This window comes from Cynara cardunculus, assembly GCF_001531365.2.
Source record: "Cynara cardunculus var. scolymus isolate 2C chromosome LG 1, CcrdV1, whole genome shotgun sequence".
Classification (NCBI taxonomy): domain Eukaryota; kingdom Viridiplantae; phylum Streptophyta; class Magnoliopsida; order Asterales; family Asteraceae; genus Cynara; species Cynara cardunculus.
In genome coordinates this window covers 227,856-246,953 of record NC_037528.1, presented here as the reverse complement: position 1 = coordinate 246,953, position 19,098 = coordinate 227,856, and the positions used below count along the sequence as shown (strand labels likewise).

Sequence of the window (19,098 nt, the reverse complement as noted above, 5' to 3'; positions counted from 1 at the left end):
GTCGGCCACCAAGTTGAAACATGATGGCAACCATTACTGTTGGTACGTGAAACAAAATGGGACATGACAGAACAAAAACTTGTTGCCATATATGGCATGCCATTAGAGCGGGCAGGATGAATGGGACAAACGGAAACCGACAAAATAGGTTGAAGAAAAAATCAAAATGGTACAAAGATTAGTAGATTACTGAACTACCCATGTTAGTTTAAAACTCTAAAATCTTACCACAATTATTTTACCTGCCTACTTCACTCTCCTATACCCGGCACACATACTACTACATAAAACAAAAATAGAATACATGAGACACCTGTTTTCATAATTTTTTATTCACAAATAAACCATGACAACATCCCAGCAAAGCTGAAAACTCAAAAAACAGAAACTTTGGTCGACTTGGATAAGGTGAGTACCATTTAGCATTTTGACATTATACAACTGTGGTTCTTGTGCTGGGCTAGAGACAGAGAGTCCATCATGACACTGAAACTAAAGACATGTAATGCAACAAAAACACGAGGGAAAATTTTGCTGAAAATGGAGGAACAGCTGGTACCAGTCCGTCACCAAAAGCGTTGCCAGAATCCGACAGCCTTAAAAGAAGCTTCATCCGTGGTACATACAGCAGCGTTACCTGTCTGGTCCCCACATTTACATCCGATCAATGGGCTCCGTTCTGTCTTGGACTGCAAGCCGTTCAGAAACGTCAGCAAGAGATTTGAGATTGCATTTGATCAATGCTTGAACAAAGTAGCAGGTTTCATCCTTGGTATTCCCTTCAGGCACATCAACCACAAATGACTCAACCACTAGAGTCCCTGGCCGGCCTTCAATAATTTCTGGGTGAACTGAGATGATTGAAGAGTAGTTCTGGACGAAAAAGCAGCAACAACACATTACAATTCAATTCCACGTTGTGCATCAAATAACTTTAAGACCAAAAAGATATCCGATTTCAGGAAATGTGTGTAATTCAGTAGTATTTCACTATTGCCTATCATTTCTAGTTTTTGTTGTGCCACCATGCATGCTGCAACCATAAGAAATGAGGATGTTGCTCTCTTCAAATAACTTACTTTCCCTTTGGGGTGGAGGTGATATGCCATTTCTAGGTTTGAATCAGGGAAAGGTTGGGGAGGCATCCCCTGTTTCATGCAATTTGAAGGTGCTTGTCATTCATAATTAGATTTTCCTCACTAAGATGTGAATTTTTTTTTTTTTTCCTTATATCCATTTGAGAAGATATTTGCGACTGTGGCCCAAGAACAGTCGGATACAATTCCTCTGGTGACTTAGAACTTCTAAAAGCTACTTGATATGTGGCTTTTCACCACAAATGGAGGTTCTAACTATGGCTAAGCCTTGATTATGTGGAGAAAAGATATAAAAAAACAAGATGAAATCATAACAAGGGGTAGCATGGAAAGTTGTTATACCCTGAGTCTGTGATCACCACCAATAATCCTAACGCTAAAGATATGCTGATCATCATCAAGGAGTTCCAACCTCTCAGTGCTCGTGGTGGCAGGAAGCCCAGACTTAACATCAACTTCCCTAAGACTACCAATCTCAAGACTGCCCTGAGCAACACACCTGCTAACAAATGGTTTGTATTTTTGTGGTTGATCAAATCTCCTTACCAAAGACCAAACCTAAAAACAAAAAAAAAAACACATTATGAAGACAAAATTTTCCACAAAACATATTAAAGAACAACTCCAAAACTATTATCAGAAGTTAATCATAATTACAACACAGAGTTCCAACAAGATAACATTGAAGCTCCCGATTCCTATAAACATCAATCTTTTATTCAAAATCAAGTAATTGCCATTAGTCAAACAATGATTCATGGAAGCAGACCACAACAAAATTCCTCCTAAATCCGATAGTTCATTCTCGGAAAGGACTTTGAAGTTGTCAAAGCTCCAAAATGCTTGCTTGATTTCATAAAACAATAGGAAACAAACATGGAGTCATAGTTTGTCAATCATTTCTGTCTAATATTTCTATAGAGTTAGGCAATACATTATGAAGTCTGAAATTACTGTACTCAAATTCCTGTTTCGTTTCTCCACCAAATGTTATTGACATAATCATGCTACCAGTCGTAGAACACATATATATACATTTTCAAAATACATGCGTAGGTAAAATCCAACCAAAACGATACATCCAGAACAAGATTAAAATCCAGCGAGATCTAATCCAGCAAATATCGACGTAATACCCAAACCAATAAATCCAGATGATAAGAACAAATACGAAAATCCACACTCACAGAGAGAGAGAGAGAGAGAGAGAGAGAGATAAATAAATAAATAAATATCTAGCAAGTTAGATTGGATGAATTACGAGATGAACAGGGGCCTTGATGTGCTTGAGGAGAACGGAGGTGCATTGATTATCGGCAATCTGATGCTTGTGATGCTTTTTTATGTAGTCCATCTCCAAACTGTTGTATCCATTATTCCCGAAGCTCATCTTTACGAACCAAACCTAACCACCAGAAACAAAGTTGTCTGAACAAGAATCCGATCACGGACTGATACCTCAAACTCAAAGTAAAGGTGCTGTAACTCAACTCGTTTATGTGACTCAGAGACTCACCACCATGAGAGAGTTGAGCTTCTTCATCGCGTGAAAAAAGTCTCTCCTTTTGTCATCAAGTCTGTAGTTTATTGTTCGTCGTTTGCTCACCGTATTATCTCCAATGGAATTTAAAATGCCCTCCGATACCTTACTAATTACCTCTTTGCCATCAATTTTGTCGCTTTCTTCCTTCGTCTGTACGTGTTCAAGTGTTTGTGTTAAATCCCAGCTCATAAAGGAAAATGGACAAATTGATTTTTCCAACCAACTTATTTTTTAATTAAATCGGGATTTATATAAATATCTTATACAATACACTTTTTTCAATCTGAAAATGAGTTCTACATAAATATTTGTATAAACTTAGAATTTTCACTACTTAATGTCAACAGTGGTTAAAAAGTGAATTTAGTTGAAAAAGTCAACTATTTTTAATCGATCTCTTCATAATTCAACTCTTATTTCCATTGTGATTTGCAGATTCTAATGGATTTGGTATCTTGAAATAGTTTTGTTAAAAAGTTTGTTAGTTCAAGGGCATTTTAGTTTTTTTATTTATAAATCTTTATCATTTCACTTATTTAAAAATAATTCATTACAAAACGAGCCATTAATGCACCCTACTTCCTCTCCTTCAGGACCTCTCATCTTCTCAAGCAGAAGGATAATCTATGAGACCATGTGCATTGGGTTTTTAACAACAATGTTCAAAACAACATGAAAACCGAAAACCATGAAACTCAACTAGCATCACCCACGGCTACCACCTATTGCGCTAATTTTGACAATGGAATCGAACTCACAATTATTAAACTTAAAATGAAAACTCAAAAACTAGATCTTAGAATAATCAATGGCGAGTGTTTAGCATTCAACCACTATTCTTCAAACGAAAATCCAATCATTGTTTGTCATCTAAGCTAGTTTATTATGGCTTGCATGACTTTTTCAATAAACTTAAAAAAATCAAGCTACTTTATGCTATATAAGAATTAAAAAAAACATCATTAGTTTAAGTAAATTTACATCGTTATTTAGCTTATATGTTACTTTACCAAACGCGATCTCTATAGTAGAGTATATAGATAGATTCAATGTACAATTTGAGTAAAAGGATGTTAAAGACAATAAAACTTATCATATAGAAAACTACAACTTTTAATGTATTTTAAACTAGTACAATAATATGAATCATGTCATGCAATTGTATATCTCAGAGAAGTCCCATAAAGCATCCTCATGAAACCCAAGGATCAGTCGTATTTGGATGGCCATAAATGTTTTATTTTATATACAAATTTTTTTATTATAATTTATATATTTATATGTATATGATAACGATATAATACAATGTAACTATCTTTATTGTAAATAACCAAAAATTCTATAAAGTTTTTCTAGAATCCACTATATCTCTCTCATATAGTGATGGTCTAGTTACTTTTCTAGGCTTATTTATCTAATACCCCGGTTAGGTTTAATCCTCCTACAAAATATCATCTTCATTCCTACCGAAGTAGACTTTTTTTTTATTTGATAATTTTATTATTGAATGAGTTCATTTAACAATTTATTTATTTACTTGATGGCTTTATCCAACCATTTAATGTTTTGAATTAATTTTCATTCCCCTTCAATAATGTTATATATTTTGTATGAATTCTAATAATAACAACTTAATTTACAAAAACACGAGAATATTTATATCACATGTGATATTATATCTTAGCTGGGACCTAGATGACGAGTCAAGTCATATGCACTCCATTGGGTTTAAGAATAATTTTTTAGTAATTATCAATTTTTTTTTATCAACCATATTCTAATTAATTTTTATTATTTATTAAGTACGGATCAGACAAATTAATATCTTACCACCGAGTGATGTGATATTTAAAGTGTGATGGCTTAAACATGTACGCGTTTTTGGATCTTTTTGATTAATGGTTTAAAAAAGATGTTGGTCAGGATACAGCAAGGACATCCAATCACAATTATCCACTAAGAATTAATTATAGTTTTCTTCTCAACAAAATATCCCAAATATATTGGTCCCTACTCCCTACTCCTACTCCCTGTCAATGTTAATTGTGGCTTCATAAAACACACACTCCAGTCGCCATATTAAGCCCATGACCAGTCCACAAGGATGGTTAATAAAGTCCATTTCCTTGCAAAGGCCCATTATAAGTTTGGCCCACCCAAAATAATATTCTTATTCAAAATTAAGAAGATGAAAACATAGTGATGAAAACACTAAGAAACAAGATATTATAGATACGAAGATAATTTACATACAACCCAAAACAAACTCTAGATGGGTTTGTTTAATTGGGCCATTAATACATGTAAATACACATAAATATGTAATTAAACAAGATTACACTAATTAATCATAGATCGAGAAGAGCGACTATAAAAAAAGCGCCCTTTCATGCATGCAGATGACTTCCCTTCCTTCCTTCTTATACCTTCATATTCTTTATAAACATACGGGCGATGTATGTATCTATATGTGTGTGTGTGTATATATATATATATATATATATATATATATGTATATATGCAATTAATTAACCAGAATTGAAGCCAAGGCTAGTCTTGGATGTGATGATGGTTGTCAAAACCCCATCTACCTAAGCGAATCAAGAAAGATAGTACTTCGGATGGGTCGTGGAGGGAGTGGAAAGCCATTGTATCTCTTGGTTTGGATGAAACTAGTATCGGGTATCCTTCTCCTCTTTCTCGTAGAACCTTGATCAAAACAATGCTAGCTAGTTATATATTAGAATTAATTAAACCTATCTATGATATAATCTATATATGAAAATGAAGTTGGTTAATGAAGGAGGGATGTATTTATACCTTAAAAGCATCCTCATCGGTTCTATCATCTCCGATATATATAGGCAGGATGTTTTTGGAATTATCATTAAAGCCTAAGTTATCGAGTAAGTACTCAAGGGCATGACCTTTGTTCCATTCTATGGAAGGCCGAATTTCCAACACCTTTTTGCCCCGCGTCATGTGGAATTCTGGATAACTAACAAGCATCGCCTCCACTTCTTCTTCAAGTCTCTCATAATCCTCCTGCATGCAGTACATGATTCATATATATATATATATATATGGATGCTATCTTATATATTCTCTTTCAGACAATTTAAAATTAGTGATATATACATACCTCATCCTTAACATGACGATAATGAACAGAAAGGCAAAACCTATTATCCTCGATCACCACCCCTGGTATGTCTTCCGTTCTCTCCCTCATCTCACTCAACATCTGTCATCATACACATTTTAATTGACATAGTTTTTTTAAACTGTTGTCATAATCATATCGAATAATTACATGAATAATTTCATTCATACACGTTCCCCTTACGTACCTTTTGAATTGCAGGTAGAAAGTCTTTAGCTGGTTGGAAGACGATGAATTCATTTCCCTGCACATTATTTAAATTATAATGCAAACATAAATTAATTCCCAAATATATTTCAAGGCAATTCACTAAATTACCTCTTCATCAATGGTTTTGTAATGATACTTGTCATCGTAGGACTTATTTTCTTGAGTTGGTCCCATGGTATCCATCCCATGACTCCCTGAATAGTACACTTCATTTAACTTCACAAAACTATAAACCTGTTTGATAATTTAATTAGTTAATTCTTAAATAATCTTTGCACAATTATTAATCAAAAAGAAAACAATATATAAAGGTTTAAAATATACATATTGATGCATGTAGTTTGAAGCTTTGGTATATACCTTTTCACGACTCCTGCCGCTAATGATAGCTGTAGGAAAGTGCTTAGATACATCCCGCACTGCTGCACGCATCTGGCAGATATATTACACCAAATTAATAACCACATACGACATCAAACCAACAAAAAGACAAATATATATATATATATATATTTGAGTAAATTTTCCAAAGATAATCACTTTACCAGTCAAAGTACCTGATCAGACATGAAGGCGCGATCAGGATCGCACACGATGGGTGATAACGTGCCATCATAATCCAAAAACACGGCTATTTGTTTTCCCTTTGATGCATTGATCATCCGTTGGAATGAGCTTATAGCAGAAGGGTGTTCTTTCTATTAATTCAACAAACCAAACATCACTTTTTACTTGTATAATTAATTGAAATTAAGGACTTGATTATATAATTATATGCATTCACTGCGTCTCTTGTGTGTGTGTGTGTGTGTATATATATACCTATATCAATAATACTAAAAGGTGATAAACTGTAGGATCGATAAATGTAAATAGTACCTTCCAGGAAATATAGTTTTCATCGACGACAGCTGGTTCACCAGGGATAGTGTAACCACCATCCACATGATCGTGTCTGGATTTGGACATGGGTTCGGAATCAGATCTCTTGCAGGGTAGCCATCTTTGCATTCCCATTGCTTCGTAAAGCTTAGCTGCTATGCCTACTAGCACCATTTGTTGTTAAGCTAACAAAAGGAACAAGAAATATATAAGTTAAAAAGGATGAATAATGATCATGTTCATATATATGCATGGCCCTCTTTCTGAAATTGCCAAATAGAGAATAACATCAATATTACCTAATTAAATGACAAAGAACTCCCAACTCTAAATATATATACAGGAGGGGGGTCGGAGGGGAGTGTAAGAATGGGGTATCTAAAGTGGAAGTAACTACAGGAAAGACCAATATTGTGTGCGTACTTATATAGAAATATATGGGTGATGTGGACCCCGCACTCATGTTAGGCCAGGGTGCTCTGTGTGATCATCTAAAGGGACCATAACAAAGACGGAGGTCACGCATGTGCCATTAGTCATTTACTCTCGCGTCTCATGTTATCACTTTGTTGTTTTTATTATCAATTGTATGATGTGTGTAAACTTAAATGAAATAAATATTATATATAAAAATACAATATATTTTAATTTCATTAACTGAGACGTAATTTTGAGAGGATAAATCTTTTATCCACTTATAACTACATGGATATTTCATGTAATTCTAATATTAATTTTAAAGTTTCTTTAGTATTTTACCTGAAAAAAATTAACTTCCTTTTTTAATCTAAGATTATCTTCCCAAATTTTTTTCATGGTTTTAAGATTTCATTCTTTAGAATATATTCAAAATATTAATTTTAAGTTTACTTTCTAAGCCTCTAACTTATGTTTGATGAGAACTTATTATGAAAGCGTTGTACAAAATATATCTATCTATATATATATATATATATATATAATATAAACGTTGTATAATCAATATATTTTGAAAAAAAAAACAAAAAGAAAAAACTTTAGCTCTATGTATGAATGACCAGAAACAGTGAAATCTTAATTAATTAAGTATATGGTTTGTAAGAGAAAAATGTGAAGACTTAATTGCAAAGGAATTCACTTAGCTTGTGCTAATATTCTTATAATGATCTGTTGATGGTTTTCATGAAAACGTCCAAGTACATATAATAGATTATGCTACAAGATTATTAGTAAAATGATCAATTAATTATAAGCATCAATTATATGGTTTAATAGTAAGAACTGGTTTAAGTGCCAACACGTGTATGGTGTTGAGTGGCAATAATATAAAACAACCACTGACGAAAGAGGTTAAATAATTTCTTGAAAATTTACAAGTCTAGCTGGAAAAATTGTCATATTTTGGTTCTACTTTCACACCTAACACGGACACGAGAATACGTGTTGGATGGTCAACATCACTTTGACATTTTCAAATAGCTACCCTAAGTCTACCTTCTAAAATATAATGTCCATACGCTAGCTATATATTTTACATAAAATTGTAAAACAATAAATAAACTCAATAGGGGGACCAAGTTGAAAGACATAACCCTAAAGGGTTGAAGAACACGTTATAGGAATTCTGAATGTTCAAAAGACAATATGGTTAATGCAGAGATGCAATAACATAGATTTCGTAAAACTCACATCATTTTTTAATTTTTGTGTAGAAGCCAAGTAACATCAAATAAATTGTTAAACATTTTAAGAACCAAGACACTAATTTTTTGGGTAAATTCTTTGTTAAATATACTTATTGAGAGAATATAAAGATAAGAAAAGATCGTGTGAGAATAAGAATTAAGGTGAGAAGCATAAAAAAAGACTTGTACGTATCCTCCCCATGAATTGCACTTATCATGGGAAATGATCTAATGAATCGATTGTTGATATCCAACTATGATTGATCCAATGATGAATATCTTTTGTTAGCTTTCTTATCATAACTTCTATTTTTATCGGAACTCAACCATCAATAAATAATATATATATCATTATCTTGACTTTTAGGAGAGTCTGAAAGTATCATAATAAATTGAAACGAAAGCAAGTTGCAATTAAAAAAGTTAAAAATAGCAAACTTCATGCTCAGTTAACCATAAACCTATGAGACATAAAATATGAGTTAGATTTTTGTTACAAATGAAGAACACATGCAGCCATGGATTTTAATTAGTTATATGCCACGTCCATTATTGACGTCCAAATATTATCAATTTATATATAGATTCCTGACTTAGATGGGATTTTGAAATTAACAAATTAAATTTTATTGCTATTAGTTCATTTAATAGATTCCTTAACAAATTAATAATTTATTGTTCTATTTATTCGAAATATTACTGATGTAACTAAGCAGATTCTTAACAAATTAACATACATGGAATCTTATAGTTTATTCATTCCACAATTACTTAAGTGCTTCATTCATGGTTAACTTCAATCCACGTTTGATCTCTTTAAATATCAAATATAAGCCTTTTAATTTCTTCAAAAACAATAAAAGATTAACAACTTCAAGACAACAATATCTAATCATGATGTATTTCCCATGTAATTGAAGATAAAAACATTTTGTTCAATAAGACAAATACCAAATATAATTTAATTAAAAAAAATGCAATTAGCAAATAAAGACGTAATAAAACGACAGCATAGCACATGCATCTAGATGAGTTAAAAAAGTGACTTCTATAGTCCGAGAAGGCTATTGAGGATCATAGGACTTGGGTTGATACACAAAGTACATTTGAACTCCATTTTTATAATAATGTTTTTATGCTAAAGTCGGTGAGACCAGATCTCAGTCCACGTTTTGTACTTTTTGCTTTTTAAATTATATGCTTTTGATTTTAAGGAGGACAATAAAATCCATGCAAGATCTTGTGTGTGAAAAAAAAAAGTATATTTGAGATAATTATATTAAAGGATATGATTTATAACAAAAAATAATAATAGCATTTACAACAGTATCTTCATGTATATATTTAAATTAAATTAATAGAGGGAGTTATTTGACTAGAATATCTTTCTTTTTTTATAATTTGTTATTCAATCATGTTCAAACATTAATAAGTAGGTATTATTTTTAATAATATTTTGTATACTTTAATAGATATCTGTATTTATTAATAAGAAATAATATTAAAATAACGTAGATATATTATAAGAAGCTCTCTATATGTTAGAAATGAGATAAATCTAAATTATGGTAGGGAGTGATTAAGGTGATGGTTTTTTCTGATTTTGGCTCCCAACAATAATTAACATGTAGATGTAGGAAGTGAGTTGGAAATACTATGGATTTGGATCTAAAGTTTTTAAAAACTCCTTGCCCTTCTTACCTAATATCACAAATATTTGACTTTATATTTGTTTAATAAATATAACATCTAAAATAACTCTCAACAATGATTAAAAGAAATCAACATCATCAATATTTTATATATTACCATTCGGTATAAAGATAAATTTGGACTAAAATGCTAGAGCAACAATTATGCTATATTTTCTCTATTTTCTTTTAAATCTAGAGATTTCTCCTTTCTCTTTTTTAAAGAAATTTAAAATAATTTTTCTCAAATTTCTAAAACAACATAATTATTGGAACGTTATTTTATTTATTTCAAAACTCTTTTATTAATTTTAAGATAAAATACTTGAGCGCGTGAAAATTCATTTTCCTTAAAAAGCAACACCATGAAATTTCATGTTGCATCCCATTAATCCTAATACAAAGCTATCTATGACCTTAGCCTTTTTGGTTTCTCCTCGTTAGCTAGGTAGGGACCTAAACATTGTTGTAAGTTATTGACTTGTAATGAATTCTTTTATGCCTTTTTTTTATTGTCCAAATGAGGACGCTCATCTGCAACTTGCAACCATTCAACCAATAACCCTATTCGCTGTTAATACTAATCGCTACAACCACTAAAAACAAAATTTCTTAAAATCCTCACGGTGTTTGGTTTGAAAGATTTTGATGGATGAAGGAATTGTTATGATCAGTTTCATTGACCAAAATTTGTTTGGATGTTTAGGAAACATATGGAATGAAATTGAATTCCACCATCCATGGATTTGATCATTCCATCACAATTGAGAAGAAATTCAATTTCATTCTATCTCATTTCACAAAAAGATAACATTATCCACATCTTCCCTACTTAATCTAAACTACAACCGACCAACATCATCTGAACCACGGCCAATTGGAACCATAACCAAACACCATTGAGCTGAACTACCGTCGATCTGAACCATAGTAGGTGGATTCCGGTTTCAAAATTTTCAAAGAAAGGATATTTTGGTCATTTATCAATATTTCATTTTAATTTCAAAGCTACATTATGTGAATCAAACGGTTAGATTTCAATTCCTTCAACATATTTCATTCCAATGTTTGTCAACCAAACATGTGGTCGAACTTGATAACATTCTATTTCAATTTATTCAAAGTCAAATTCCTTTGACAGATTTCATTCAATCCAAAAATATTCTACGAACTGAACTCCCTCTAAAAGTTTGTAAAAGGAAAATTTCTTCAAACAACACCCATCCCCTCAAACTTTTTTCAAATAAAATGACAGATTTAAACAACTTCTAATGTTAAGTCATTCAAAAAAGAACACAACAGTGATTTGTAAAAGTTAAATATGCGTATTCATTGAATCTCGGCGAGAACCACTACCGATGCATCTCAACACCCTCATCAAGGCTTTAAATTAAAATTAGGTTTCTTACATTTGGTCACTAAACATATTGACTTATGATTCCAACAAATAGATGAAATCCAGTCAAGTGATATCGACATAAAGTAGTTGTCCACAATCATGAATCAGGAAAACTTTTCTCGTCCTTAAAGCATATATGACCATTTTCAATAGGCAACAACTCTTTAAAAGTGAAGAAAAATATATATATTTTAGTGCTTTTATATCTTTTCTTTTTTGCTCTCCTCCAAAGTTTTCTCCAAAATGGGAAAAGCTCCAAAATTAAATGACAAGAGAATAACTTTTTTTATTCTTCTCAAGAAAAACTCCCTTACCATAAAAATTAAATGGGGGAAGAGAAAAGATAAACTTTTTTATATTATTGAATATTTTAATATCATAATTAATATTAAAATCTTTAAAATAAGAAATGTAATTTTTTAAGAAGATTTTGACTTTTCTTTTTTATTTTAGATAAATTAATTTAAGAACCACTAGAGATGCTCCAAGTAAAAATCCAGGACCAAGACATGGAGAGTAAAGGTGAAAGCGGGCCAAACCGACATTGCATATGTGGTTTAAAAAGTTTCCCAAACAACAAAATGCACTGTAGTTGACTCAAACCGCAAGAAACCACACCAATTGCAATGTGGTTTGTATCCAACTCCTTTCAATAGTAGAACGCAAGTAGGACGATAAAAATTTAAAATATATAATTGTATAATTTTATATTTATATCTATGTATTAAAAAAGTTTATAAAATTATGCGGTGCAATTTAAACCATGTTTCATTAATCAAATCCTAATACAACAACACAACAGAAGTTCAAAACCAGGTTGGACAGTTTAGATGCTAACCCTATGTTGAGGAACTTGAGGATGACTTTTAATCTAGGACTTGTATCTCTCTAATGAGATTCATAGTATACTTCCTCCAGGTCAAAACATATCCTTTATCAGAGATAAAAACTTAAAGTCTCCAATATGGTCTTTGATATTGAATTGCATAAGCAATTGTTTATGAGTTATGACCATCAACAATTTCTTTATTTGTACTTGCAACCGTCATCATAGACGAGGATGGCAATAAATTAATTAGGTGGCCTTTGTTTTTTTATGAGATATTGAAGTCTGAAATTTTATTTCACTTCTGATTAATAGGAGATGATGTTGAATTCTGAAATCTAAATCAATAAGACTGTTTATTTTTATAAACTGAAAAATGTATGAATTTATTTAAATTGTCTATTTTATCTATTAGAAAATTATAATGTTACATTTATAGTTAAATTTATACAATTTCACATAGTTATTCATCATCATTACGAAATTTGCATCTAAATTATATAATCAACATTTATTTAAACAAAAACATGTCATTAACAGTATTTAACACATTTAAATTCTAATAAAATACATCAACCGAGTGAGACAAATGAGGATCGATTGAGAGAAGGGATCAATTAAGGTTAATTGATGGAGAAACGTTGTTGCTAAGAGTTTGGAAAACTATAAGAGGCAAGTAATTAAGATGTTGTTTACCTCTTATCAGATAAGAGAGGAAATAAGACATAAGTGCTTCTTAAAAATTGGAAAAAACAAACAGTTTGAATAGTCATACCTCTTAACGAATCAGACATAAGAGACGGGTAAAAAAAACTCTTGAAAAAACAAACAAGGCCTTAGACTTTCTTTGTCTAGTGAAAAAAGAGTATTTGGCTAAACTTTGTTAGTAACCTGCCATGATAAAAGAAAAAGAATCATTTTTGTAAACCATTAATTACCTCTGTTTTGGACGTTATTAGGATTTTTTGAGCCTATGACAGTATGAGTCTTTTCTGATCCTTCTATAAAGATTCATCTTTATAATATTTAGTTATATTATATGTATAGTGTATAGAAATCTTTTTTCATTTATTTTAGCTATCTTTTTATTTTTGCTTGTTGAATAGATTTGTTTATTTATTGGATTGGTTAGATGGAATTAGGAGGATTATAAGGAGGTGGAAGAGTCGAATATAGCTTCCCTGGCCATTCAAGGCTCCGTGCAATAAGGCATTAGTGATATCTAGTAGATCAACAAACCAGTCCATTAAACCAGCTTAGCGTGCACATGTTTTTTTGTATATTTGACACTACATTTGGTTTGAGTTTATATCTTATGAAATATAAACTCAAAGGATGTTTATACTCGAGGGAGTTCTATTAATAATCCTCCCTTGGATATAAGCTTAATTTAATATCCACAGGTAAAGAAGATATTGGCAGTATCTAACCTTGTACCTAATCAGAAAAACTCTAATCAAGTCCCATGGGAAATTGAATCGGCCGTTCCTCTGGTTCATTTCTTCTTCTGACTAGCCAACGTCACGCTACATGGCATCTCTAACTCATGAAATAGTTGATGGTTTAGGATACTAACTAGTGATCAATCCAATTTTGTTCTTTGAATTTAGTGACCTCCTTCAAGAATAAATTTTCTAATTCGTTGAGTTTCTTGGAGATCAAAACCATTCCTAGATTATCATTAGGATTTAAGATTAATTGGAGTCAATTCCAAGAATCCTAATCATTAATCTTGAAGACCTTGGCGAAGATTTTATGAGGAAGAAGAAAAACCCTCGCTCATTACACTGGGCGTTGGAGAGGTAAAGGTTGGGATCGAGGAGGGTTCAAGAACTGACAACTAAGTTTCAGATCCGTGGAATAAGCAGGGGCTTTTGTGTGAGCTTAGGCAGGAGCGGGTCTTTTGGCTCACTTTGTTCTCGTTGTTGTGTATTAATGTGGAGTTGTGTACTCTTTTTTCCCAGCCTTTCTACCTTTATTTATTTCATATTATGTGTTTCATTTCCCCTAAATCTAAAAAACTTTTCTTCTTCTTTTACGTTGCCGACGTCACCCAGTCACCCACATCTATCCTCCGGCGACACCCACATCCACCGCTGCACGGCCTTCCACCGCCTATCCTTCCCCAACTATTTTTTTCGCCGCAAGAAAAACACATAATTTGCAACTTTTTTGAATGAAGAAATCAGAGGGGAGAGAGCTCACCTGCACCACTCCGTGACGCGTCGAATGATTCAACAACATTGTTTCCGGCGAAACAAATACTCTTCGCTCTTTCGATAGATTTCATCTTCTCCTCACCAATCAAACAGAAAATAACCATATGCATATAAAAGACAGAGCATCTCAATATGATAAACTCACATGAACCTAACTGAAGAAAAAAAGCAACCAAATTCATTCCTTACAAGACCTGTTCAAATTTAACCATTTCATAACTTCCATCATTAAAACCAAAACAAATGGGGACCAACGTTTAGTTTCTACGAATCGAACTCAACATACATCAAGAAAAGGCGATATTGATACCGAAATGTTTCCAGAGGAAACGTGGAAGGGGACGATGGAAGTGGGGAGGTGACAGAGGATGGGATTGGGATTGGGATTGGGATTGGGTGAAGAGGGACGTTGGAGAAAGGGATGCGGAAGTGGACAGGGGGAAATAAAAAAATTTATGTAGATTTAAATTAAAATCAGCATCTGGGTCCCTCCAAAAAATATAAATTTAAAAGTTGATTTATTAGAATAAAAAAAACCTAAAATCTGATACATTTTTAATGTGATACCCAAAAAATTGAAAATAGAATAATGATCAAATTCAATTTGACCATTCCATAACTTCCATCGTCTCGTTTCTTAATATTGAGTGGCCAACTTCTAGTTGATGGATAGTTTGTACAAATGAATTTGGTTGCCTCCTTCCAAGCATGCCCTCCTTTTAAAGAAAATAACCTAAAATTATATATATTTTAATGTAATTTATATACAAATAATTTAATATTTGATAGATTTTATTTAAAAAGTAGATGATACACACTTAGATAAACTAACTTAAATCTTAAGATAATTATAAAGTTGGGCACGAGAGTCATGCTTCCTTTAGTGGTCAAGTGACAAATCCCCTTATACTAAGTACAAGTTAAAAAGGCATAATCAGATAGCCATCGGGCTAAATCTAAGTTCATAAAGCAAATTGAACTTCAAAACATAAGTTTAGAATATTATTTGACGTTCAGAAAAATAAACATTCACTTTGTATAACAAGGCCTTCACTTTAGAAGGGAAAACTAAACTGATAAAGGTAGTTACATATATTGTTATATCATATTATCAGTTGGTAGTTATTTTGGTAATTTTTGTTATCTTCAAATAAATACATATATATGTTAACTATGACTAATTACCCATTTAAGTAGTTTTCAATCTCAATTTAAAACATATGAAGAAGCACAACATATATAATATGTACACGTACATTGCTCTCGATTTTGCGTTAAATCTAAAGTGTAAATTTAGATTTATCCTGAAATAAATTTTGTGTAACCCAAGGATGAAATGGAGAGGAAATGTTATTAACGAAAAGTGATTTAGTTCATGAGTAAAATTATATCAAAGTCTCTATCGGTTGCTATATCATCCAAACCCAAATTCTAACAACTAGAAGATATAAGATGTCAATAAAATTTCCCTAATGAACGAACGACTAAAAAAAATAATAATGATTTTTTTTCAAGTTTTTGATAAAAGAGTTTCCAAGTAATTGCACTATATCTCTCAATATGCAATCACATGGGCATACCTAACCAACGGATATAATTTTTTCCCTTAACAATAACATCTTTAAGTTGAAGTAAAATACCATATTTAAATCATTAAAACAGATTAAAAATGAGATGGAAGGTAGCAAGAATTTGAATGGCATTTCTATAATAAAAAAAATAGGGAAATCAACCTTTTCATTAATCTTAAAAGATAAAATAACGCCAAAAATCTAAAAGCCATTATTTAACAACAATCAAACAAATTAGAATTCAACTGAATATGTCCCAGAAACTTCAAGGTATATTATCCTTAAGAATTTTCTATGTGCGCCATGACTTGGACTGGTTTGCGAGATAATCAGAAAACCGAAACACGTCGCTGTGGGAATATATCGTTTCTAACCGCCTGTCAGCTATTCGTTTCAAATGGGCCCCACTTAATACTACAAAAGAAAGGCTGTCAACTTTTTCATGGTGAACCTAACAAGTTAGTGGGGAGGTCCCATAGGCTAAATTACAAAACAACGTGTCACCTCACAACGCTTTCAATCCCAACCGTTACCACGTAGGAGGACCCATATAACTTAACCGACCTATCTCAATCATAAAATTTATCTTTCGTTGCCTATTGGAATATTGAGTTTAGTGAACTATCTCTTGCATGCTTCATTAACGACTCGATCGGCCCCCCGAACACGACAAATTGGCAGTAAAAATACCGCTTCAAGAACTTGAGAAATGAAGTCACAAAACAGGAGGCGATAAAGGAAGGAGGATGCGAGCTAGTGGTTTAACATGGAGTCAAAGGAGAGTCACGGGATCTGTAAGATAATTGATGTGCACGTGCAATGGACGCGAGTGGATGTGTGAGAGAGATGTGGAGCGCAACAGAGAAAAAGAGAAAACGAACACCAACTGCTTTTTTTGTTATATTCGTGACCTCTCGGTTCACCGCTAAAATGCGCCGACGCACAGACTGACAGACGAGACTTAAACGGTGATATTACCGGCAACCGGAGTAACCAGCGCCATCGGTTTCACTTCCGATTCTCCAATACTGTTTGTGTGTGGATATATTGACTCAGAAACCTAACATACTATTAAAATTCTCACACTGCCACAACGACCTATGAACCACACCGACTGCTTATATTTTGTCATGTTCGTGACCAGTTGGTTCACCGCTAAAATGCGCCGTCACACACACATACATAGAAAATGCGCCTACTCACACACAGATGATAACTAAACGGCACGTTATCGGAATTACTAATGCCATGGATTTCGTTCGGATTTTCCGATTCTGTTTGTGTATGTGTAAAATGGCATAGAAACCTAACATACGACTGAAATTCTCCCACCGCCACAACTACCGATCAACCACATCGATAAATCAAATACTAATTCATACAACGTCGAAAATAAATAAGAAGAAATCGCTTTCAGTTAGGTAATGGCAACTGACAATCAATGCAATAAAATTCAACGAGACCGGAAATTTAATCAGGATCACAGTAAACGCAACTTCAAGTTTGAATAAGGGCCAAGGAAGAATGTGTGCCAGAGAGAGAAACTTACAGTTTTGCGAAGAACGGAATCTGGAGAATCTGCGAGGAATGGAGCGAAAACTTGCGGCACAGAAAGAGAAGGGAGAAAAGGGAAATTGGAAGAGGGGGTGTGCGTGTATTTATAGATGGTGAAAGGTCGTGGCAAGGGCGGAGGGCTTAATGGTAAAAGAACTAGTAGTTTCAAATACATAATTAGAGTTGGGTTCTAAGTTTTACGTGAAACCCCTCGGACTACTTATTTATACTTGAAATTTCACAGCAAAAAACTATGAAGGTAAAAAAAAGGTTGAACTTTTACATGAAAAACACTGTTAAATTTATCTTCGCAATATATTGTTGTAAAATTTTAATTGTTAAAAAGTGGTCTCACAAAAACAGATTGGTTTCACTTGATCCTAAGTCTAGATAATTATCAATTTAATAAATAAATTATCATTTAACACCTTTAATATAAAAGAGTAAATTACAAATTTGGTGATTGTGGTTATAAAAATTATGAATCGAATTTTTTAAATAAAATAATTACAAAGTATGGTATAGACCCAATCCATTATCTTAACCCACTAACAATTACTCTATCAATTCAGGAGTAATATGATCATTTTACCTTGTTTCTTCTTAAAAACATAAAAAAATTTATTATATATATATATATATAGAGAGAGAGAGAGAGAGAGAGAGAGAGTAATATGATCATTTTACCTTGTTTCTTCTTAAAAACATAAAAAGATTTATTATATATATATATATATATACTATATTATAAAGCATTTGGCTAAAACTCTTAAAAACTCTTAAAACTCTTAAACCCGTTCATCCCTAAACGATTTCATCCCTATCCGATTTCATCCCATATCTGAATTCGTGTAATTAACTGCAGATAAACACAATCAAATACAGGATAAACATCTCATTTCATCCCTAGGGTGTGTCTTTTTTAGGCCCCTTTTCTTGCTTTTGTGGTTTTCCCTGTGTTTTCCGGTCTTGGCTTGGCTGGGCCTTCCCTTGTGGTTGGTTTCTTCCCCCCCTCTCTCTTTCTCTCTCTTTTTCTTTCTCTTCTCCCCCCCTTCCTTTCTTTTCTTTCCCCTCGGGATGCCTTGGTTCTTTCTGGTGGTTGAGGTTTGCCTCCCACCCGAACGCGTTATTATTTGGCTTTTAGCCTTTTTTTTTTTATCTGGAGGGGTCTCCCCCCTCTCTATCAAAAAAAAAAAAAACACAATCAAATACAGGATAAACAACTCTTTTAAATATAAAAAATCTAAAATATAATTAGTATAATCATTAAATTCTAACA

General features: G+C 32.6%; 2 protein-coding genes across 3 annotated transcripts; both read right to left on the bottom strand.

Annotated features, from left to right (window-relative positions):
* Window positions 1-169: 169 nt before the first annotated feature.
* LOC112512071 (abscisic acid receptor PYL8) lies at window positions 170-2,676 on the bottom strand. Of its 2 annotated transcripts, none has more exons than XM_025117879.1 (4): window positions 2,589-2,676; window positions 2,359-2,502; window positions 1,440-1,655; window positions 170-873 (listed from the first exon to the last, which is right to left on the bottom strand). In XM_025117879.1, the coding sequence occupies exons 2-4, from the start codon at window positions 2,485-2,487 to the stop codon at window positions 655-657; spliced, it is 564 nt and encodes a 187-aa protein (XP_024973647.1). In that variant the 5' UTR covers window positions 2,488-2,502; window positions 2,589-2,676; the 3' UTR covers window positions 170-654. The 2 variants fall into 2 exon arrangements, with proteins under 2 accessions (XP_024973647.1, XP_024973639.1); XM_025117871.1 differs by having other exon boundaries at window positions 2,614-2,675.
* Window positions 2,677-5,139: 2,463 nt separating this feature from the next.
* LOC112528348 (probable trehalose-phosphate phosphatase C) lies at window positions 5,140-7,048 on the bottom strand. The gene is made up of 8 exons (XM_025139368.1): window positions 6,893-7,048; window positions 6,571-6,711; window positions 6,374-6,445; window positions 6,122-6,247; window positions 5,991-6,047; window positions 5,783-5,884; window positions 5,461-5,685; window positions 5,140-5,349 (listed from the first exon to the last, which is right to left on the bottom strand). Exons 1-8 carry the CDS (start codon window positions 7,028-7,030, stop codon window positions 5,191-5,193), a joined length of 1,020 nt encoding a protein of 339 aa, XP_024995136.1. The 5' UTR covers window positions 7,031-7,048; the 3' UTR covers window positions 5,140-5,190.
* Between the last annotated feature and the right edge of the window lie 12,050 nt (window positions 7,049-19,098).

Bases quoted from the DNA above. Each gene is read 5' to 3' on its own strand.
- LOC112512071 (XM_025117871.1), bottom strand. From the start codon at position 2,640: ATGAAGAAGCTCAACTCTCTCATGGTG. The intron at 1,656-2,358 runs GTAATTCATCCA...TTTTGTTTTTAG, and splicing joins TCAAGGCCCCTGTTCATCTC to GTTTGGTCTTTGGTAAGGAG. The intron at 874-1,439 runs GTATAACAACTT...TTTTTCGTCCAG, and splicing joins GTGGTGATCACAGACTCAGG to AACTACTCTTCAATCATCTC.
- LOC112528348 (XM_025139368.1), bottom strand. From the start codon at position 7,030: ATGGGAATGCAAAGATGGCTACCCTGCAAGAGATCTGATTCCGAACCC. The intron at 6,712-6,892 runs GTACTATTTACA...TTGAATTAATAG, and splicing joins AAAACTATATTTCCTGGAAG to AAAGAACACCCTTCTGCTAT. The intron at 6,446-6,570 runs GTACTTTGACTG...TATATCTGCCAG, and splicing joins GCGCCTTCATGTCTGATCAG to ATGCGTGCAGCAGTGCGGGA.